Consider the following 23858-nt stretch of genomic DNA (forward strand, 5'->3'; position numbering starts at 1 on the left):
GTGAAATGAAGTCACTGAATTTACTGCACGACTGGATGAGGAGGAAATGGAAAATGTGAGTGCATTTAGTGTGGCAGGTGGGGACGCTCACCATCCACTCACCCAATGTTGTGCTGCTCTCGGGTGTCTGCCCTGTCCTCTCCTCTATCCTTCTTTCCTTCTATCTTCTTCTGTCTGTCTTTCCTTCATTCTTTCCTTGTCTTTCTGCCTACGGGTGACTTTGCACTCCCTCTTCTGTCTTTCTTTCCTTCATTCTTTCCTCTTCCTTCTGCCTGTGGGTGACTCTACAGTACACTGCGTGACAAGCCAAATGGTTTCCTGTACACCAGGAAACCATTTACTACGCTGGGTGGTAACCATATAACCAAATTTTGGCACCTGGTGGTTTAGTGGGTAATTATTGTGCTCCAATCGGATTGAGCTGGTGAAGGTTTATATCCAAGGGATGGTTGGGGTTTACTGCTCACATAATGCCACTCAGGGATGAGTGAGGCTGGTCACTCTCATCTTAAATGTCAGGACCAACTGCCTAGCCCCGGGCTCCTACGCTCCTCATGGGGCAAAAGTAGGATTGGATGATGGATGGATGGATGGATGGATGGAGTGCATTTAAGTACTTGGGTAGTGTGATGAGTAAGAATGGAAGTTTAAAGAGTAAAGAGCTTGAAAGAGTACAACAGGAAAGAAAGGCTGCTAGTTTTTTGAAAGCAGCAGTAAGGAACACAGATGTGAGCATGGAAGTAAAAAAGTCACTGCATGACAGTATTGTGATATCAACCCTAATGTATGGAAGTGAAGCTTGGACCTTGTTGGAAGGACACAAGTCATGAGCTAGAGGAGTGGAAATGAGTTATTTGAAAGGAGCATGTGAAATTACATGGGGTGACAGACTGACAAATGAGGAAGTGGAGAAGCGCGTGGTGTGGATGTAGATGTGATAGAACGCGTAAGGAGAAATACACTGAGGTAGTTTGGCCGTGTGGAGAGGATGGAGAGCAAGAGACTAACAAGGGAAGTGCATGTGAGTGAGGTGGCAGGGGGGGGGGAAAGGGGGGAGAGGGAGGGGAAGGCCAAGGATGAGATGGAGGGATGGAGTGGAGAGGTATATGAGAGATGGCTGTGTGAGCTGGGCCATCCACCCAAGTCTCATCACCAGTGATAACAGTTATCAGAAAGTCTGGATTTGCACACTCCAGCATATCTTGAGCAACATTCATCTAAGAGATGAGATCATGACGAATGTGATGAAGTACCTGCAAGAGATACCGAAAACCGACACTGGAAAATGTTTCAGGCAATTGAAAGAATGCTGGGCTACATGTGTCAAGTCAGAATTAGGGGTTAGCTATTTATTTATTTTTTTTTTTTTAGAGCCTACGGTCAGACACTTTCTGAACAGGCCTCGTATAAGAGGAAAAAGGTCACAAATGTCTGACTCCCTCCTTGGAACCCCCTAACAGATGATGACCATGACAGTACCCCCTCATGGATACTTTGTCTTTATATAACTCTCTCCTTCTCTCAGACCTCTTCTCACTCACCACTGATCTCTTCTTTCAATAATATAAGGTCAGCCTCTTTGAATATTACACTCACTCTCACTTTCAAAGACTTCTCTAGCATCCTATCTGTGTGCATTCTTTGATAATGTCCATAAAAACAACGTATTTCCTTTCATCATTCAGCAATTCCACATCTCTCATCATGAAATTACTTCCATTCCAAAATACTTATAAATTTCCCTGTTAAGTAACACCATCCATCCTGTTAAAGCCGGTAGCAGTTCAGATAAGACTGTTTCCACAACCAGTAACTCTAATAATGTTCCCTGTTACTGCCCAAGTGAAACTTGGCAGACTATAGAATTACCCATGCCCTGAAGACAAAAACACAAAATTACACATGTGCTACAAGGGAAGTCTTGGTAAAAAAAGTGTAGTTAGTCATACACCCATCCTCCCTTGCAGTACTACCTTCTCATAAATGGATAAACATAAGGCTAAAATACAAGGTGACTGCACAATCACTACATGAAAGTAGAGTAAGACTTGTTTGCCTCATATAATATGGGACAAGTCAACCAAGGTTCTACATGAAACTTCATATGAAAACATTTCTCAGTCATGTACTGTACAGCACTCTGCACAGTGGCACCACATTACCCCATTGGTTATGGCATGTATGTATACCAGTATATATATATATATATATATATATATATATACACACACATAGGTAGGCAGTACCGAGGTACAAAAGTACCGAGTTACATTACTGAGTTATAACTTGAGTACCGGTAGCAGTAGTGAAACTACTTTTTTCATCTTGTACCAAAATTGGTACTGACGATACATTTTTAAGTATATTTTGTCGGTACCGGTACATTTTATTTATCTATATTCACGCATTGTGTGAGAAAAAAAAAAAAAAAAAAGGTGAGGAGAAGGCCTACATGGGAGTGCTGCTGCCGACCCTGGCCATATACCTCAAGAAATTAAATGGGGCAAAGGAGAGCGTCGATCTGATGGTGTGCCAGCCTCTAGTGAACACAGTGATTGGGGGTGTGGAAGGCAGGTTCAGCCATCACTTCGAGGACACTGACTGCCAGCTTGCTGCTGCCTTTCATCCCCAATTCAAGCTATCATGGTTGGAGTGGTTACCTGAGTCCACCTCCTACAACATAGAGAAAATGAGGAGGAGGGTGGCGAAGAAGATGGTGTCACTACTGGAACGCATGCTAGAGGACACAGAAAGCAGCACCACTGATGATAATGACAAGCAGGATGTCAAGGAGGAGTTTTTCGAACCCCTCTATGTAAAAGAAAGAAAAGAGAGACTGGGATAAAGCTAGTAAAGGAATTTTTGGAGAAACCCCAGAAACATAAAATCAGCAAGGACTGCTTTCCTTGCAAGGTTTTCAGAGACATATTTGTGACTTATAACATGCCAATACCATCCAGTGCTGCTGTGGACTGTCTGTTTTCATTGGGGAAGGACGTGCTCAAACCAAAATGGGCGGGACTCAGTGACTATCATTTTCAAGTGCCCATTTTCCTCAAGGGCAACACTGGAAAAGAAAACTGAAGTGCACTGTGTAATTATTAATCAGATTATTGCGCATGTAATGACATGATGTAGTCATAAAACTGTGTATATTTTGATAAACACTAAACTAGGTGTATAAGGATGAGAATTACAGTAGCCAGTTAAAGTTTAGCGAACTATGTATTGAAAGTAAAGGACTGAATGGTCGCAAAACCTTATGCTTTAGTCACCCCATAGTTAATGGGACTGTGACAATTGTTTGACAACATCTTTCATCTCTCCTCAGGTTTGGCTCTGCTAACAAGACTGGTCCCTGGGTCCTAAGTGTGGTAAAAAAAAAAAAATAAAATAAAATACTGAGCAACAGTATTTTATTCATATTCATGTACCAAGTACCGAGTCGGTACTCGGTACTTTTTTTTTTTGTTCCGGTAACGGCAGCGACATTACAATTTTAGGCAAGTACCGGTACCGTTACTGACGGTACTTTTTGTGTACCGGGTGCCCACCTTTGTGTATATATATATATATATATATGGTGGTGGCCAGAATTAGAATGCAAGTAAGATGGAGGAATAGAAGAAGGGAAAGACGAGAGGAAGGAGTAGTTGCAAGGAGAGTGGAAAGGTTACAAGAGGATGAGAAAAAGGCAGAGTATAAGAGAGAAGTGGAGGAACGATTGGGCAAATATGAATTGGAGCAGATGGGAGACGTGGAAGGTGTGTGTAAGATATTTACAGAAGAAATATGTGCAGCATGTGATGTGGTGTGTGGAAGGAAGAGAAGACGGAGGGGGGTGCAAGGAACAGCGTGGTGGACTGAAGAGGTGAAACAGGCTGTGGCACAAAAGAAGAAAGCATACAATGAATGGATGAGAAATAGGGGCGTGGAAGAAGTTGAGAGGCGGAAGAGAGAGTTATATGTGGAAAGAAAGAGAGAGGTGAAAAGATTAGTAAGAGAGAGTAAGAAGAGAGTGGATGAGGAATTTGGAAGGAATATGAATGTAAAGTGGAGGGACTGTAAGAAAATGTTCTGGAGAGAAGTGAAAAGAGTAAGACAGGGTGGAAGTGAAGTTAGCAGGGGAGTGAAAGATAAAAATGGTAGATTACTAGTGGAGAAGGGAGAAAAAGTGAGCAAATGGAGAGAACACTTTAAGGAATTGTTGAACGTAGAGTATGGAAGTAATGCGAGTATAAGTGGCTGGGGAATGGCTGGGAGAAGGAGGGAGGTGAGAAGACAGGAAGAAATAAGTAGGATAGAAGTTGTGGAAGCAATGAAGAAACTTAAATCGGGGAAAGCCCCAGGAATTGATGGAGTGTGTGTGGAAGATGTGCAGATTGGCCTGGGAGGAAGGTAGAGTCCCGGAGGATTGGAAGTCAGGTATAATTATTCCCTTGTACAAAGGAAAAGGGGAAAAAGAAGTGTTTGGTAATCATAGGGGCATTTGTTTTCTTAGTATAATAGGAAAAGTGTATGGTAGGATACTTATAGACAGAGTTAGAGGAAGAACAGAGAAATTAGTTGGAGAAGAACAGGGAGGCTTTAGGAAGGGAAGAGGTTGTGTAGATCAGATATTCGTTCTTACATCTTTAGTGGAAAAGTTTCTAGAGAAGGGAAAGAAGTTGTATGCGGCTTTCATGGATTTGGAGAAAGCATATGACAGGGTGGATAGACAAGGATTGTGGAAAGTGTTAAGAATATATGGAATAGATGGGAAGTTGTTGAATGCTGTGAAGAGTATGTACGATGGTGCGAAGGCTGCAGTGCGTGTGGATGGTGAACTAAGTGAATTTTTCTCTTTGAAAGTTGGGTTGAAACAGGGATGTGTCATGTCTCCATGGTTGTTCAATCTGTACATGGATGGGGTAATAAAAGAGGTACAAGGTAGGGTAGTGGATGTTGGAGTGGCCTTGGTGAGAGAGGATAGTGTTTGGAAACTCCCTGTACTGTTGTTTGCAGATGATACTGTGTTGTTGAGTGAAGACGAAGGGGAGCTGCAAGGCTTGGTGGATGAGTTTGAGAGAGTGTGTAAGAAACGGAATCTAAAAGTGAATGTAGGGAAGAGTAAAGTGATGGTCTTTGAGAGAGGTGAAGTTAGTGAATGTACAGCGAGGTTGGATGGCGAGGAATTGGAAAATGTGAGTACGTTTAAGTACTTGGGCAGTGTGATGAGTAAGGATGGAGGTTTGGAGGGTGAAGTGCTTGAAAGGGTACAGCAGGGAAGAAAGGTTGCTGGTTCTTTGAAAGCAGTGATAAGAAACAGGGAAGTGAGCATGGAAGTGAAAAAGTTACTACATGACAGTATTGTGATACCAACTCTAACGTACGGAAGTGAAGCTTGGACATTGTTGGAAGGACACAAGTCAAGAGTGAGAGCAGTGGAAATGAGTTATTTAAGAGGAGCCTGTGGAGTCACGTGGAGAGACAGGCTGACGAATGAGGATATAAAGAAGCGTTGTGGTGTGGATGTTGATGTGATAGGAAGCGTTATGAGGAACACACTGAGGTGGTTTGGCCATGTGGAGAGGATGGAGGGTGAAAGACTGACGAAGAGAGTGTATGTGAGTGAGGTGGAAGGGGGAAGAGGGAGGGGGAGGCCGAGGATGAGATGCAGGGATGGGGTGGAGAGGTATATGAGAGAGGGGGGTGTGAGTTGAGAGCAGGGCAGTGAAATGGGGGGGGACAGGGCGACTTGGAGGCGATTTGTTTGTGGCCACCCCAAACGGGATTGAGGCGTCTAGCAATAGATAGATAGATAGATATATATACACACCTGTACAGTGGTAGGTGGGGGCGCTCACCATCCACTCACTCGATGTTAGTGCTGCTGTCGAGTGTCTGCCCTTTCCTCTCCTCCATCCTTCTTTCCTTCATTCTTTCCTTGACCTTCTGCCTATGGGTAACTTTACACTCCCTCTTCTGTCTTTCTTTCCCTCACTCTTTCTTCTTCCTTCTGCCTGTGGGTGACTCTACACTGAGTGACAAGCCAAATGGTTTCCTGTACACCAGGAAACCATTTACTACGCTGGGTGGTAACCATATAACCAAATTTTGGCGCCTGGTGGTTTAGTGGGTAATTATTGCGCTCCAGTCGGATTGAGCCTGTGAAGGTTTATATCCAAGGGATGGTTGGGGTTTCTTGCTCATGTAATGCCACTCAGGGATGAGTGAGGCTGGTCACTCTCATCTTAAATGTCGGGACCAACTGCCTAGCCCTAGGCTCCTACGCTCCTTATGGGGCAATGTAGGATTGGATGATGGATGGATGGATGGATACACACCTGTATATATAAATGGTATGTTTACTGGTAGGTGGTGGCAACCATCACCCACTCACTTGATGTAGTGCTGCTTACTTCTTCCTTCACCTTTATCATTCTTTTTCATTCTCTGCCCTCCTCTTTTCCTATTTCCCCCAGCTTTCCTGTCACTTTTTATTACTCTTCTTTCCTTTTTTGGGTGGTTTTACATTGAGTGATGAGCCTAATGGTTTCCTGTAAGCCAGGAAACCATTTAAAACTATATAATCAACCCATAAGTGTTCCGTACATGTCAATAAATAGTTTGGCAGAGGATTAGTGCCCCTTCCTGGAAAACAACAAATTCAAAGACAAATGGCCACCTCTTACAAGACTGTGGTGTCTGGCTATAATATACTGCATATACACACATACATACATAGCCACCCCTTATGAGATTGTGGTGTCTGGCATACTGTATATACGGTACATACAAACATACAAATACCTGTATATATATATATATATATATATATATATATATATATATATATACTGTATATATAATTATATAACAAACGGCCACCTCTTACAAGATTGTGGTGTCTGGCTATATAATATACTGTACATACATACATACATATCCATACATATATAGATAGATAGATAGATAGACAGATAGATATAGATAGATAAATAGATAGACAGATAGATATAGATAGATAAATAGATAGACAGATAGATAGATGGATATATATATATATATATATATATATATATATATATATATATATATATATATATATATATATATATATTCCTTGTTTTATATTCAACTTCTGGTTAATATTCTAAAAACACTACACAGATCATGTACAGATACCAAAATGAAATTGCTTACATCTTAAGAAGGGTTGTCATTATTATCCAGTCATCAATATGAGTACCAGTGCACCATCAGACAACTCTGATGATTGCTAGACCTAAACTAAAGGTAAAAGAACCACCAAAACCTACCAGTACCCTACCAAACCTAAGCTAACCTAGACCTAACCAAACTGAAAGCCTCTAAATCTATCCTAACAAACCTATGTCACAGAGAGGAAATGCAAGTTTAAAGACCCTAAACTACCCCTTATGCTTAGGTAAGCTAGTCTGCATGTGGAGAGTACAGTAAAAGGGGGAATCCAAAACAGGTGGATCAGACAGAGTACGAGGGTGGATGTGTGTTGTGTGCATGAGATACAACAGAGGATGGGTCAACTAGGATGATTAATAAGAGATACAGGCTTTACTGAAAAGAAAGGGATGATATGGTTTAAGGAAATAGAGATCTTAGTACCTGATATGAGGGTTGAAAATGTGACAAAACCGCTGAGGTGTACGACAATAAGTTTTGAAACTTATGGTCAGCAAGAAAAGCACTGATAAAAGCCCCACATGATGGACATGATGGAGATATGAAAAATTCTTTTGGAATATCCCGATGCATGCTGTTGGTGTTATAGTTATAAATGAGACTGATGCTGAGCAGTGATTTGACCAGACTTAGTCTTGGAGATATGGCAGAGCAAAGGTCGGGTTATGAAACTAGGAATGCAAAGGGGGAGTGAATACTGAACTTGAGTTGAGGAAACAGAACATGGTAGTGTGTACTACTGTATGGTACTTCTTTCAAGAAAAGATAGAGCTGACTGATGAATCAGGGTATGTTCTTCACCAGACTGACTATTTTTTGGTCATAAAGATAGATGAGAAGCTTGTAAAGGATGTTAAAGTCATTACTGATGAAAATTATGCACAGCAACACAGATTACTTGTGTGAACAATTGTCAGGGGAAAATCTTACAGTGTGCCCAGGAGAAGAGCCTGGAAGTTGAAGACCCAGACCATGACAGATTTCTAAGCAGAAAGGTATATAGGGGTGACAAGATGAAATGTGGTAACCTTGGTGTACATACACAGCATGATGCTCTACGACTGTGTCCAAACTAAATGCTTGTTGCCATGAGCAGAGGTTTTGCATCGTTGTTGTTGTTGCTGCTACTTAGCCCCTGCTGGGCTGATTCTTTGTACAGTAAGGTAGTTTACCTGCTCTGAGTCATTGTTTTATAACCCACGTAAACTGTACTTCATATGAGGTTTACAGCTTGACTCATGTAAACCTTCATTATGCCTCATATGAGGTCTGCAGCTCGGCAAGGGTTAACCCTGGTCTGTCTGGCTGAGCAGACCCATCAACTACAGGTAAGCAACCGCATCTTTGGGGGAGTCCTACAAGTAGAGTACAGTGTGTCACGTAGGTAACCTGTGCCCTCTTGTGGTAAACAGCTTCTCACCAGGATCACACCAGAGTTTTTCCCTATGGGGACATGCAGAAAAATATGCAGCAGCTTGGCTCCTGAGTGGAGGCTACTGCTGCTCCACCCAGGGTGCACAGTGCTTCAACATGTAGGCTCCTCACCAGTGCCTTGCATTACTGTAACCCATTCAAAGGGCTTCACTACATACAGGTAGAACCAAACAAGAATTTCTATGGGTTATAGTGATACAAAACTCCTGCCCACACTATCAAGCATTTGGTTTGGAAATGGGCTAAAGATGGATCTCCTGAAAACCTGTGATTGGACCTTCAACAGGACAATGAGTTCACCACGACAAAAATAACTTGGTGGAGGAATGGTAAGGCTGATGCAGAAAAAAAAAAAAAAAAAAAAAAAAAAAAAAAAAAGGAGTCGGGATGAGGAGGAATATTTTGCAGCTAGAAGAGGTGCACTGAGCTATGACACTTATGGGAACCCTTATCAAACAAGCTAAAGAGTATCAATGACAGGAAAGAAGTACAGTATTTTGAATAACCAAACAAATGATGACTGAAAACAGGGATAATGTTGATGAACAGTGTGTACAGACTGATGGCTACAGGTAGGGAGATAGTCAGTGGTGAAGACATCAAGCATGCAGAGTGAAAACTATAGTTGCCAGCTGAATGTGGAATCAGACTGGAACAGAGATAATCTGCAGATAGATCAACCAGTGCTAGTCACTGGCTATTGACTGATCTTAGGACTGTAGTTAAGGCAAATGAACAACTGAAAACTGGTGAAGCTGCAGTTGTGTCTAGTGTGGTAGCAGTGAACTAAGCCAATTGATCTGATAAATCCTGCGATGAGTACTCTGTACCTATACGTAAGAACATTTATGAGGAAAAGGGCAATGATATTGACTGGGGTAATAATGAGGGCCTGAAATTGTTTGATCATAACAAAAGTAATGGAGAGAGGTCTGGAGTACAGTACATGCTTAAAGAGAAAGCAAGTATAGTGTACTGATAAGATACATTTGGTTTTCAGGCTTAGCAGAAAAACCAGTGATGCAATATTTACTGCCAGGCAACTACTGGAAGTCCATGAGCAAGAAAACAAGAGCCTTAACATACTTTACTTTTGCTGACGTAAAGAATTTTTTCAATAGGGCACCTAGAGAGGTGGTACTCTGGGCAAAAGAAGAGGTTGGATCATGAGATTCAGATTATCATAGTGATTATGATAATATATAAGAGTGCAAGTCCCCAAATGAGAGCAAATGAGACCCTGAGGTTTACAATTCTCAATAAATGTTTGAGTGCACCTGTACTGTTTTGAGTCCTCTGCTGGTTATTATGGGACTTGAAACAATGACAAATGACTTTTAGGACTGGCCTCCCTTCACAGCTGTTGTATGCCAATGGTTTAATTTTAACCACATAGAAAGGAAAGTCATGAGGAGGATGGACAGTGAACTTGCTGAATGAAAGGCAATGATAGATTACGTGTGTGTGGGATGAGAGAATGAGAAAAGTGTTTGATGCAAGAGTGTGGAAAGGGTGGGGGAATGGAATCTCAGACCATCACTTAGTGATGGCCAAGGCAAGGCTGCAAAGAAAATGGGTGAAGCGACGAAGGGGAAGACACGAGGAAACAGCTCTTGTGAGAAGAGTGGAGAAGTTGCAAGATAGTGAGAAAATGGCAGAGCATAAGATCATAGTGGAAGAAAGATTGGGAAGGTATGAGTTAGAGCAGATGGAAGGGGTGGAAGATGTACGTATGATATTCATGGAAGAGATAGGCGCAGCGTGTGAGGTGGTTTGTGGAGTGAGGAGGAGATGCAGGGGTGTGCAAGAGACAGCATGGTGGAATGATGAGGTGAAACAAGCTGTGGAACAAAAGATGAAGGCATATAGTGAATGGCTAGCGAGTAGAGGCACGGGAGAAGATGAGAGAGAGAAGAGTGAGGTATATGTAAGCAGGAGAAGAGAGGTGAAGGGATTGGTGAAGGAGAGTAAGAAGAAAGTGGATGAAGAGTTTGGGAGGAATCTGAGTGTAAAATGGAGTGAGAGTAAGAAACTGCTTTGGAAGGAGGTAAAGACAGTAAGACAGTGTGAAAGGGGAAATAGTAGGGGAGTGAAAGATGGGAATAATAGATTGTTGGTGGTGGAGAAGAGAGAGAAACTGAGGAGATGGAAGGAGCACTATGAGGATTTGTTGAATGCAGAGAGTGAAAGCAGTGTGAGTATAAGTGGTTGGGGAATGGCTGGGAGAAGAATTGAGAGGAAGGAGGAAGAGATCAGTAGGGTGGAAGTAGTGGAAGCAATGAAGAAGATCAAGATGGGAAAGGCCCAAGGAATTGATGGAGTGTGTGGTGAAATGCTGAAGTATGGGGGTGAGATTGTTGTGGAATGGATATGGAAGTTGTGTAGACTGGCTTGGGAAGAGGGAAGGATTCTGGAGAACTGGAAATCAGGTATAATAGTTCCTTCATACAAAGGAAAAGGGGAGAGAGAAGTATGTGGTAACCATGGGGGTATTTGCCTTCATAGTGTGACTGGAAAAATACATGGTAGAATACTCATTGATAGGGTTAGCCATATAACAGAGAAGCTAGCTGGAGAAGAACAAGAGGGATTTAGGAAGGGAAAAGGGTGTGTAGATCAGATATCTGTGTGAAGATATTTAGTGAAGTATCTAGACAAGGGAAAGAAAGTGTGTGCTGCCTTCATGGACTTGGAGAAAGCTTATGACAGAATAGACAGGCAAGGTATGTGGAAGGTATTAAGAATATATGGAGTGGAGGGGAAACTGTTGAGTGCTGTCAAGAGTATGTACGAAGGAGCTAGGGCTATGGTGTGAGTGGATGGTGAGCAGAGTAAGTTATTTGATCTAAATGTGGGACTGAAACAAGGATGTGTAACATCTCCATGGCTGTTTAATATATAGAAGGATGGGGTTGTAAAGGAGATGCACAGTAGGGCAGTGGATGTGGGGGTGGCTCTAATGAATGAGGGTGAGATGTGGAAGATTCCGGTGTTGCTGTTTGCTGATGATACAGTATTGCTTTGTGAAGATGAATTGGAGTTGCAAGGCTTGGTGAATGAATTTTTGACAGTGTGTAGGAAGAGGAACCTGAAAGTTAATGAAAACAAGAGTAAAGTTATGGTGTTTGAGAGGAATGATGTCAGAATGCACAGTGAGGTTGGATGGTGTCAAGGTGAGGATATGGAGTATAGCAAGGAAGGAAAGTTGTTGGTTCACTGAAAGCAGTGATGAGAAACAGGGAGGTGAGTATGGAAGATAAGAAGTCACTGCGTGACAGTATTGTGATCCCTACCCTGATGTATGGAAGCGAGGCATGGACCTTGCTAGAGCAGAATAAGTCAAGAGTGAGTGCAGTGGAAATGAGTTACTTAAGAGGAGCATGTTGAGCGACTTGGAGGGACAGGTTGACGAATGAAGAAGTGAAGGAACGTTGTGGGGTGGATGTGGACGTGGTTGAGAAAATTAGGAGAAATACACTGAGGTGGTTTGAGAGTGTGGAGAGAATGGAGAATGAAAGACTACTGTAAGAGGGTGTATGTAGGTGAAGTGGAGGGAGGGAAAGGGTGGGGAAGACCGAGGATGAGGTGGAGGGATAGAGTTGAGAGGTATATGAGGGAGGGGGGAGTGAGTTGGGGGGAGGGCAGTCAAATGGTGGGTGACAGAGTGACTTGGAGGCGTTTTGTCTGCGGCCACCCTTTCCAGGATTAGGGTGTCGAGCTATAGATAGAATGATCCAAAGGTTATTGGGAGACTTTTAACCACAAGAAAATGATCTAAAGGTTACAGAGAGACTTAGATGGAGAAAGGGAATGGAATAGAAGTGACAGTGACTGAGGACAAAATGAGAGACAGTTACTTGGGTGGACAACAGCACTGTGGTGGCAGAAGGTGTGTGGCTATGTGCTGTGAGTTGGAGGGTTGTTGGCACCAATGCAGCCCTACATATCAGTAATGTCTGCAACAAATGGGCACACAAGAGGTACAGCAGTGTAAAAAGTGGGCTATACTATGTGGTAGGTTTCAAACACACTGACTATAGAGGTAAACAAGAAGAATGGACTAGACATACCAAGACAGACATGGCAGATGTGTATCTCAACTGTGTAAAGGAGTTTTGTTATCTGAGTGATAAGATCTAAGCTGAAAGGATGCTGAAGCTAGATCCACTGCCAGGGATTGGAATGGATGGACAAAGTTTAGAGAACTGTTACCATTTCTTACATTAAGAGGACTTTCCTTTTACACTATGGAAAAATTGTATATATATACGCATGTATGAGAAGTGTAATACTATATGGCTGTGAAACTTAGTAGGCTGGAAAACACGTACAAGAAGATGAAGAGACAAATGTCTGGTACTTCACTTAACGACAGCCGCAAATGGCTGAAACGTGAATAAGCAGCCGAGAGATCAGATGAGAACTGAAGGCATTGGTTATGTGATGTGTAGGGGATGAATAAGCTGGTCTGGGCATGTGAAAAGAGGATTAAATTGGAGTGAAAACATCCACAAGTTTGAATGCAGGAATAAAAAGAAAAAAGCATACTTGGGATGAGGTCCTACAAAATGTTCCCAAAATTAAGGAAATGTACAGAGACACTGCCAGAGACTGTAAAATGGTCAGCCATCAACAGTTGAACGGGTAAGTACAAAGCCTTTCAACATGTAATACAACCTAACTTAAAGATTAAAGAGTTACCCAAATCTACCTTAGGAAACATAACTTATCCTAAAAATAAAAGAGCTACCCAAACTTATCCTAAAAACCCTAGCCTACCCAACCTGCCTTAAATCAAACCTAAAGATGAAACAGCTAGCAAATCTACTCTTAGCTAATCTAACCTAAAGGTGATAGGGCCACTTACGCTTACCTTAGCAATGCTACTCTAACTAAGCTAACCTAACCTAATGATGAGCCACCTGAAGCTAATCCAATCAAGTTTACTTTACCTAACCAAACCTTTGATTTTTGCGTAACCCAAAAAAGAAAACTGACCAATTCTATTCTAACGAATCATACCTAACCCTACCTAAAGAAGGCCATCCAAAATTAACGTAACAGTGGTGTGTTCTTACCTAAGTCGCTGAAACTGTGGGGTGTCAATAACAGCCACACACAGGGCTGGGAGGGAGAATGCACCATGAACAGCATCATGGAACACCTTCTCCCTATCTCCCTGGCACTCCAACATTGTGTATGTATACCCGGTACCTGTAATTTATGCAGGTATTAAAGGTTAAAGGTTTGTCTGCTGTTAAGCCATCAGGTAATGTCTTAAATATAATGGACAATGGTTTGCCAGCCTTGGGTGCCTACACTGCAAAGGAAGTTAGCTTTTTACAATGAATTTAAACGTGCTCATTACAGCTGCTAAAATGTCGCACATTAGAACAAATGTAATGGTGCAGATATGAACAACTGTAATTACAAATTTCAAGTTCCTTACTCTCCTCATAAAGCAACGTAGGACTGGATGATGGATGGATGGATATTTTTTCCTTTTTTGGCTGCTACAACCATATTATTACCTACAATGGGTGGGATGGGTGGACATGTAGGTAGGCAGAGTGGGTAGGCAGGGTTGAGTGAATGGGTGGGTATGGATGGACAGGGTGTGGGGTGGGTGGGCAGGATGGGTGAGTGTGAGGGTGGGTGGGTGAATGTTACTAGGTGGGTGAGTGTGACTAGGTGGGTGGTCGGATGGATAGGGTTGGTGAGCATGACGAGTGGGAAGGGTGGGTAGGGAGACTGCTGGGTCAGGTAGGTGGGCGGTACCGAAAAGTGGGAAAATAGGTCCTCAGGGAGTATATCCCTAGGGAAATGGGCCCAAGAAGAAGCACTGGTTCAATGGGACCCAAGGGGTCTTCCAAAGACATCAGGTACCCCTGCTTGTCTGATAAAATAGTCACTGGTACCGGTAACTATTATTTCTAACCTCCTTGGGTGGGTAAGTATTGCTAATTTGCATTTTGCCAAATACAGAACATGGGAAAAAAAAAATCCTACAAGGCATTAGATTATCTAATTATAAAATGCCCGAAATATTATGTCAAGCTTATGTCTTTTCGAATATACTATAAAACACATTAAGTTTAAAGGAAACAAATGATCAAAGACGTGTAGGCCTGATGTCAAATGCCATGCACTCTACTTCCCCTAAAATCTGGTGACGTGTTTCTTACAGCATTCTTACTGATTTCAAAAGGTTTCAATATAATTTGGGGGAAGAAAGGAATACTGAAGAACTAGCATCAAACCAGACATGGCCATGTGGCACTAAGGCAGAAGGTAGTGGGGGGAATAATTAAATATACAATGTGAAAGGCAGTAAGAAAAGTGATATTTTTGTTAACAGAAACAGTAGGAGTCACCTAGGAAGGTTGTGACGTAGTGCGAAAAAGGATGGGGAAAGCTGAGAGATGATATTGGAGTGTACACGAGCAATAAAGAAAAAGGTGATGGATAGTCATGGGACAGTTACAGGATGAACAGAAGGGCTGACAGGGCTCTTGCTAACTCTACGTGGTTGTGAGCCATTTGGCTCCTAAGGTTTCAGATTTACGAGCCAAATAAATTTTTAGTAGCCAAACTAACTACGAGCCGAAATAGTTTACAAGCAATAAATATATGTATTTCTTTATTTACACATTGTCTATTTTTAAACATTCACTATGGCAACAAGGAAAGCTTTAATAATCAGTCACTACGTGCTTTTTTTGTTCATTTAAGTGAGATTTACTTATTTTATAGTTTACTGGATTTTGAAGTGGATGTATTTTCTCCTCGCCAAAAGACGACTTGCATGTAAAATTTGTTCACCGAAGGGAAAAACTACTTGCATTTGCGAGAGAGTGTATATGAGTGAGGTGGAGGGGGGAAGAGGGAGGGGGAGGCAGAGGATGAGATGGAGGGATGGGGTGGAGAGGTATATGAGAGAGGGGGGTGTGAGTTGGGAGCAGGGCAGTGAAATGGCAGGGGACAGGGTGACGTGGAGGCGATTTGTTTGTGGCCACCCCAAAAGGGATTAAGGCGTCTGGCAATATATAGATAGATAGATTTGCGAGCTGTGGCTCGCCCAACAAGAGCCCTGGCTGAGGGTCATGGTTCATTAAATGACCATGAGCGAGGTGGATATGGTTATGACCCATGCGAAGACGAGCAAGGATGGTGACCATCAACGACTGGGATGAGTTGGGTATGCTAGGGAAGAAATCTGAGAAAGCTTTAAATTGAGTTAGATAATACTTTCAGCACAAGACCTTTCTAACTTGAATAATACCATCTGGATATAAAAACTAAATAAGATGTCATCAGACTGAAGGGATAACTGACACTGACAAGGCATGTTCTGTACGGAATGCGGGAAGGAGCAATATAATGACCAAAGAACGTTTTACGGGGTCAGGGTGGGGCTGGTGGGGGGGGGGGCTAATGCTGTGACTAAATATGAACACAATGCAACCCTGAACAAAAAGGGAGAACCCAAAGCCAAACCAGACACAATGTTTGGAGAATGTTTTATGGGGGGAGGGGGATACTGGATGCAGTGAGTGATTATGATCTGAATAGACTTGTATAGTGTACATACAGAGAAAAACTACACAAAGGAGAATAATTATGGCAAGGAAAAAAAATGAGGAGAGGTGGCGGGGGTAAACTAAAGAATTATCTCCCCCCTCCTCTTTTTTACTGCTCTCCCAATTTTATGTTCAACTTGTAATGCAAGGTGTTTTAGGGTCGGCTTCCCGTCCCTCTAATGCCTAGTGTGTAGCTGGGTTCTCTTTCTAGACCAGAGCTTAGACAAATAAGAGAGAGGCAGGACACAAAAACTCAGGGCAACAACCTTACACGTGTATTGTCAAATTCTACAAGTGGAACGGGCGGATGTCACAAGAGTAATTATTCTGAGCGATTATAAACCTTATGTCTAGATTGTGGGGACTTTGGCGAAAGCTTTGCCATTGCACTTGACATCTCAAAGGCTTTCGATCGAGTCTGGCATAAATCTTTAATTTCCAAACTGCCCTCCTACGGTTTCTATCCTTCTATCTGTGCCTTCATCGCTAGCTTCCTTTCTGGTCGTTCTATAGCCGCTGTTGTAGACGGCCATCGTTCTTCTCCTAGATCTATCAACAGTGGTGTTCCTCAGGGCTCTGTCCTATCACCAACTCTTTTCCTTTTATTCATCAATGATCTTCTAAGCTGTACATCTAACCCTATCCACTCATACGCTGATGACTCCACCCTTCACCTTTCCATTCGGTTCCCGCAACGCCCATCTCAACAGTTACTTCAAGAAACAAGGGATGAGGCTATGGCACACCTAATGTCTGACATGGCTCGTATCGCTGACTGGGGTAAAAATAATATGGTTGTCTTTAATGCATCTAAGACTCAGTTCTTACACCTATCAACCCGACAGAATCTTCCACAGGTATACCCATTAATGTTTAATAATATTCAGCTTAATCCTGCATCATCCTTGAACATGCTTGGGGTTTCATTTACTCGGGACTTATCTTGGAAAGACCATATTACATCTCTTGTAAAATCTGCTTCCAAGAGATTGGGTGTGCTAAGCCGACTCCGCTCTTTTTTACCCCTGCACAAATGTTGACTCTATACAGAGGTTTTATCCGCCCCTGTGTGGAGTACAACTCTCATGTGTGGGGAGGCTCCCCACATACAGCTCTTCTCAATAGGGTGGAGTCAAAGGCTTTTCGTCTCATTAACTCTCCTCCTCTTACTGACTCCCTTCAACCTCTGTCTCTTCGCCGCACTGTTGCATCTTTATCTCTTTTCTATCGCTACTTTAATGGTCACTGCTCCTCTGAACTGTCTGCTTGCATTCCTCCACCTCTACGACGGGCGCGTAGCACCCGTCTGGCAGCAAACTCTCATCCCTTTTCTGTCCAACTCTCTAATGCAAGAGTTAACCGTTACTCCCAGTCTTTCATTTATACAACAGGTCAGCTCTGGAACTGTCTCCCTCTATCTGTATTTCCTGCTGCCTATGATCTCCAGTCTTTCAAACGCAGTGTATCCAGGCATCTCAAAATGATCGGATCTTGAATTTGGCTCTCTATTGTATTTTGTTTTTCTCTTGGAGGGAACTGTTACTGCGGGCCATGGCCTTTGGTTCCTTCTTCCTCGCATAAAAAAAAAAAAAAAAAAGTATCACACAGGATACTATTCAGGACAAGATCAGGCACAAAGTGATTAGAACGTTAGTTAATACCTGGTGTCCTAGGGCTGAGAAATCAATAACTGTCTCGCTGTTAGGATGTCTAGACTTTAATCTGTTTAAGCAAAGTTCACTTTCACTGGGGCCGAGGCACTGTTATCACTGTTGGGCTGTCTACTTGAGTTCACTGTTACACTGTTAATCATTACTTTGGTTCTGGGAGCCCCGATTGGTCTTAACACGAAGCTACGTCACTGTGATGGAATTATGTTCACTCAGACAGACACTTTATTCATTGTTCGGCCACTTTCCCTGTCTCGCTGTTACCTTTCATTTACATTAACACTGACAGGTGTTATTTTTGACTTCCCGTATTTCTAGTAACTCACTGCTCAGCCCTCGGTTCACTGTATCACTATTACTGTACTTTCACTGTCATTCATTATTGTGACTGTGCATGGTAGTAGCCAGGAAAAGGGCGGCGGGGAACAGCTCAGCCTGGCTACTGATGGGGCTGAGTTCCGCCAGGGGCCTCCGTATTCAGGGGCCACAGAATCACTCGTAGGGGCGTCCTCTCTTGTCCGGGGCTGAGTGCGGCGAAGGGCCCTGTGCTCTCAAGGTTCGGGGCTGGAGTCTGGCCCTCTGGACTGGGACCAAACAGCTGCCTGAATCATTCACTCAGGCGCCTGACGGAGGACGAGGGTCTCTGGTGTCGAGGTGTGCGGATGTCCCGTCCAGGGGTCCTGGGGGCAGTCTCAAGGTCCTGCGGGCTGCAGTCTCTGGTGGTCGGTGACGCTGTCAGGAGCTGGCTGCGGCATCAGCCTCCATTGGAGTCTGTCAGGCGAGGCCCCTCAGGGACCGGCTGTAGAGAGAGGGGCCTGGTGGGGGTCACAGGGCCTCTCCAGCAGTCCTCAATGCTGGGACCTCCCTCTTGGTACAAGTCTCGTGGAGGGGAGGCAGCACCTGACAGAGGAAAGGCTACCGGTCGTCTCCTCTTGTGGGGCTCGGCTACTGCCTGTGGCCTTCTCAGGACGCGGCTACCGGCCATCGCAACGGCCCGGCTACTGGCCGTGGCTTTCTCAGGACGCGGCTACCAGCCATCGCAACAGCCTGGCTACTGGCCGTGGCCTGTGTGGGGGAACAGCTGCAGGCAGACTCAAGGGCACCTTTGGAGCAGCCACCAGCCGTCTCCTGATGAAGGGGGGAGCGGCTACCGGCAGTCTCCTGATTACCTCCCAAGGGGCTACCGGTCGTCTCTATGGCACCTTCAGAGCAGCTACCGGCCGTCTCCTGATTACCTCCGGAGCGGCTACCGGCCGTCTCCTGATTACCTCCGGAGCAGCTACCGGCCGTCTCCTGCAGCAGGGTCGAGTGGCTACCGGCCGTCTCTTGTAGGGCACCTTCAGAGCAGCTACCGGCCATCTCCTGACGAAGGCAGAAGAGGCTACCGGCCGTCTCCTGATTACCTCCAGAGTGGCTACCGGCCGTCTCCTGCAGGACGGTTGAGCGGCTACCGGCCGTCTCAGGGGTGCTGCCTGGAGCTAGAGTAATAGTTCCACCCCGATCCTGTCGGTGGTCAGCTCGCCTGGAAGGTAGTCTCTTTTTCCTGCTATGATGGTGGCAGGCGAGTTCCGGGTCATAGGGGCGTGCGGCCCAGGCGGACTTATGTCCCTGTCACCCGGAGTCAGGTCGCGCTGTTTGCCCCTCTGTAGGCTCCTTCTGGGGGTGTTAAGATGCCCTCAGCAAAACTATTCGGCATTTTACAACTTAGTGGGCTCACGGTGAACAGTAATGGTGGGGTTTATCTAAGCCTCCTCCAGTCTGAATAAAATAATCTATATTAACACAAATAACTTGGAAAAATCGTTAAATAAGACAAAAGTGAAAGGGAGAACTAACGACAATTCACACAAGAAATAAAAGATAATCATGACAACACTCCTGCTTCAGAATTACTCGTGCGTTTATAAGTACAAAGAAATTTTACGTCCGGAAGTTTTCAAAGAAGACAAAATGCATAGGGCATGAGGAGGAAAGGATATATTTAAATCATTTCATATACTGTCCCTAACACCAAAAGACAATCTGTTTCGAAAATGTACTGATAACAGAAAGCTTCAGGAGAATTAAATGGGCGAACTTCTTTGGAAAATAAAACCCTGATTGTGAAGAAATTATCTCAAAGAATTTATGACTTTAGAAAACAGGGGGGGGGGGGAATCTGAATTGAAGACAAGTGATGAAAAAATAATGGAGGTGGATCTGAGACGATAGCCTTATCACAAAGCTCAAGAGCCATATTCATCAGCTCAACCAATATTTTCGACAGTCTTGCCATCTATTAACCATATCAACATATTTTCTTAATGCCATTGGGGTTATCCTGGTGGAATGGCGCATAATTACCGGGTTGATCGTGCAGGTTATGTTGCTATGTATAAAGGGCACTTAGCCAAAGTTTTTATTTTCATTCTCACTCTAGTTGACTGTGAAGCTTTTGGTGGCATCTGGGTGAAGATAAAAGTATATAACAAACAATATGAAAGAAAACCTGAAATGGAGGTTTTGGATTATTATGTTGATTGTCGTAGTAATTGTTCAGATTAGCTACCTATGACATTCATGTGCTATTTGACGATCCATTTGTCTCTCTCTCTCTTTCTCTGTATATATATATATATATATATATATATATATATATATATATATATATATATATATACTGTATATATATATATATATATATATATATATATATATATATATTTTACAGGTGTACATGCATAAATGGATCGTCAAATGAGCAGATAGATGTCCCAGATAAATAATCAGAACTACGACTTTGAACATTATTAATCTAATGCTGTTTAAGTGGCACCTCCATTTGCGTTTTTTTTTTTTTTTTTTTTAACTTTTCAACCAGAACACATACATCACTCATCTGCTTTTCGCCCTCCGGCGGAAGCAGATGCTGACGAACTGGGCGTGCAAAACCCGCTAATGTGAAGACATGCTTTCATGACAAGCTTCAGAAAAAAAAAAAAAAAAAAATCGTTCAACACGCCTTCTTGACAAACTCCCGTGCGGAGTTTTTTCCGAGACAAAAAAAAAAAAAAAAAAAAAAAAAAAAAAGTGAATCTAGCCAAAGAGCGGTGAACGTTTTCTTTCCCTTGAATTCTCGCCCCACCCCGACAAATGCATACCCGTCATGGACAAGAGCAAGCGATCTGGCGAAGTTTTTAAAGTCCTAATCTCAAATTATAAATCGAATTGCTTCACTTCTTTTGTTGTATAAGCACTCTGGATCTTTTGCATCAATAATTATTTCAATTCATTGGCTTGTACGAGGATTTACATGTCTTCAGTCATGCAACTACCATATACCTCACAACGAAACCACTGGGAATATTTCATTGATGAAATACAACACAAAATAACCAGTTTAACACCTGATCTTTATTTATAGTAAAGTATGGTTAAGGTCGTTTTAAACACGGCCCCTGCATGATAGTTGGTCACAAAGTCGGCCGCCAGTTTTGACTGGTTTTATCTATTGGTTCATATTATATCAATATGACGAGTAGTTAAAAGATCCTCCCCCCCGACCTTTACTTATTTATTATTATTATTTTATTTTTATTATTATTTTTTTTTTTTTTGAGGCACAGTCCCAGCAAACTCTATTCCTGGCAATAATTTTATACACAATTTATAGGCTACTTACATTGCAACTGGGGATTGGGGTGGGTACGTAGCCTAGTTTTAATACTCAAACACCTATAACAGACTACCCACAGTTTTCAAGATAAAGAATGAAATTTCGTATGTTTCCTCGCCCAAGTGTCATGGAAACCACAAGAACTACAGTATACATTGATGTTACATGAGGGCACTAACTCAGACACCGTAACTTGACTAAATGTGATAGTACTGCTTGCCACTAATTACCATATCTACAGATTTACAACTTGCTGCTTTATATGTTAGACAATAAATTAAGGCGTAACTGATAAGGGAAGCACAGGAACGTTCTATATTGGGAAACTGTCTACTTCCTACTTTTAACATTGCCCGGTCTCACTGAACATTTTGGGTATACTGTATAGTGTATTATAATACCAGTTTAAGAGATGCCACAGAGTACACACTCCAGAAACAGTGCCACACGATATTGAAGAATACAGTATAATTATTTTCACAAAGTTGTACAGGTTTTTAAAATGTACAAGGTTAACCATAGTAAATCGGATCGATCCGATGACTCGGCAATGTTGCCACTATTATAAAATCTGAGTCAGTTCCAAATGCACAACTATGAAGTACAACGATCAAAGCTGGCTGTAGTTCCAACAGTCACAGACCGTACTACACTTACCAAGTCAGGGAAGACCTCGACCGAACTGACGTTCAAGCATCCCCCATAACCTTGGCCGACTGGTGAGTGGATAATCGTTTGGCAGGAGCGTCAATTTGTATTTGCCAAGTAGTCAATTTTTCAAATGTATTTTATAAGTTTTCACATTACCCTACTGCCAGGCACTTAATGTATGAAGAAGTATGTACATGGATCAATCTAACTGTAACAAAGATCATCCCTAAGTCACCAAGATCTTGAATGAAAAAAACACGAATCAATGCAGATGGGGCAATTTGCAACTATTACGAAGCCGAAATGTCTTACGGCATTTGTTGACAAGTATTGCATATTACAGTTAACTAAGTAAATTTCAATATTTAGTTGTATAATATACTGTACATTGTTCATGTGTTATGAGACTGATTAAAGAACAGATTAAGCTTCCAGCTGCCATTTTAAGATTGCTATGAACAGTTGTAAATATTTTCTTAGAGTAACGTTCCAAAGAAAACCAATTTCTGGGGCAACATTACTAAAGCCAAAGGATTATTCTGTTGAGAAGCTGAGAACAGCCAATGTAGTCGCCAAGGAAGGGAAGCTTGGTGGGTTTGTCCTCAAAATTCTCTGTCCTCCCCCCCCCCTTAGCCCCCCATTACTTTTGAAGCAAATTATGGTTCCTTGCGGCGCTCGGGTCACCTCGCCCTCCACCCCCGCCCCCCTGAATGTCCCGTTATAAAATCAGAATCTCGTAAAAGCTGGGTTAAATCTAACTGTTCTTTTCTAGACACTAGTATTGCATGTCAAGTGTTGATGCTGGAAAAAGAATAAATTAAAGGCTCCTCTTTCGCCGCTTCCCATCTGCCTCAATGTGGTCATTATTGCACATGAGAAATTTCTTTCGATTTTTTATCTATGATTCTAATGATCACCGTTTCAGACGATGAGATGTCAAGATCACCGTTTCAGCAGGACAGACTTATAACCTACCTTCGTTTTTTATAAGGCTCCGTGTTTTATTGCCTCCACTTAATGCTTTGTTTACATCAATCAGCTGCCACCACCAGACCCCGCACATTTTGGACGATTTGTTTCCGATACGGTATTACTTTTCTGTACATTTTTTACCTTTTCCACTCATTTTATTAATTTTATGGCGTTTCCCTACTCCCTTACACCGTTCTTAATTTTCTACATCCGGATTTTCATCAATAACTCTCGGTTACCTCATAAACTGCTGCAACATGGTAGTCACAGTCGCCGCCAAAATGAAATGCGCCGCCAAGACCGCGTGGACTGGGAAAAGTTGCCAGAAAAACTGCTAATTTGAAACCATATTAACACAGTGAACTAGCTGTAATCCAGAGAACAGTTTTGGGAACATCAGGGTCTGTATTTATAAAAGATATCACATTTCCTAAATAAGCTAGCCTTCATAGCTCTTTACTGTCGTCAGATTTTTTTTTTTCGTATTTTCACTTTAATATTAATTCTAGTTTTTGAAGTGATTGATGGCTGTATGATGGATGATCAAAGAGGAAACAAACAATCTTAAACAAATTAAGCTCAAGAAAGTTGGTAAAATGAGAGAGGGGAGAGCTAGAGGGTCGAGCAGAATGGTACGGGAACGAGGGAGGGGAGAGGGAAAAGGAGGGAAAGGGGAAGCTGGAGAGAGAAAGC

At 42.7% G+C, this 23858-nt stretch overlaps 1 protein-coding gene across 1 annotated transcript in view; it reads right to left on the reverse strand.

Annotated features, from left to right (window-relative positions):
• fal (SAM and HD domain containing deoxynucleoside triphosphate triphosphohydrolase falten) overlaps positions 1 to 23193 on the reverse strand; it is a 97614-nt gene extending 74421 nt beyond the window's left edge. The window contains exons 1-2 of the mRNA XM_080280262.1: positions 23169 to 23193; positions 13716 to 13851 (exon numbers count right to left, since the gene is read on the reverse strand). Of these exons, the coding sequence (XP_080136388.1) occupies positions 13716 to 13831 (116 nt within the window). The 5' untranslated portion in view covers positions 13832 to 13851; positions 23169 to 23193. The remainder of the gene's footprint in view (positions 1 to 13715; positions 13852 to 23168) is intronic.
• Positions 23194 to 23858: the final 665 nt, after the last annotated feature.

Source organism: Coenobita brevimanus, chromosome 84, assembly GCF_032717465.1.
Source record: "Coenobita brevimanus isolate Jiangsu-jjx chromosome 84, ASM3271746v2, whole genome shotgun sequence".
Taxonomy (NCBI): domain Eukaryota; kingdom Metazoa; phylum Arthropoda; class Malacostraca; order Decapoda; family Coenobitidae; genus Coenobita; species Coenobita brevimanus.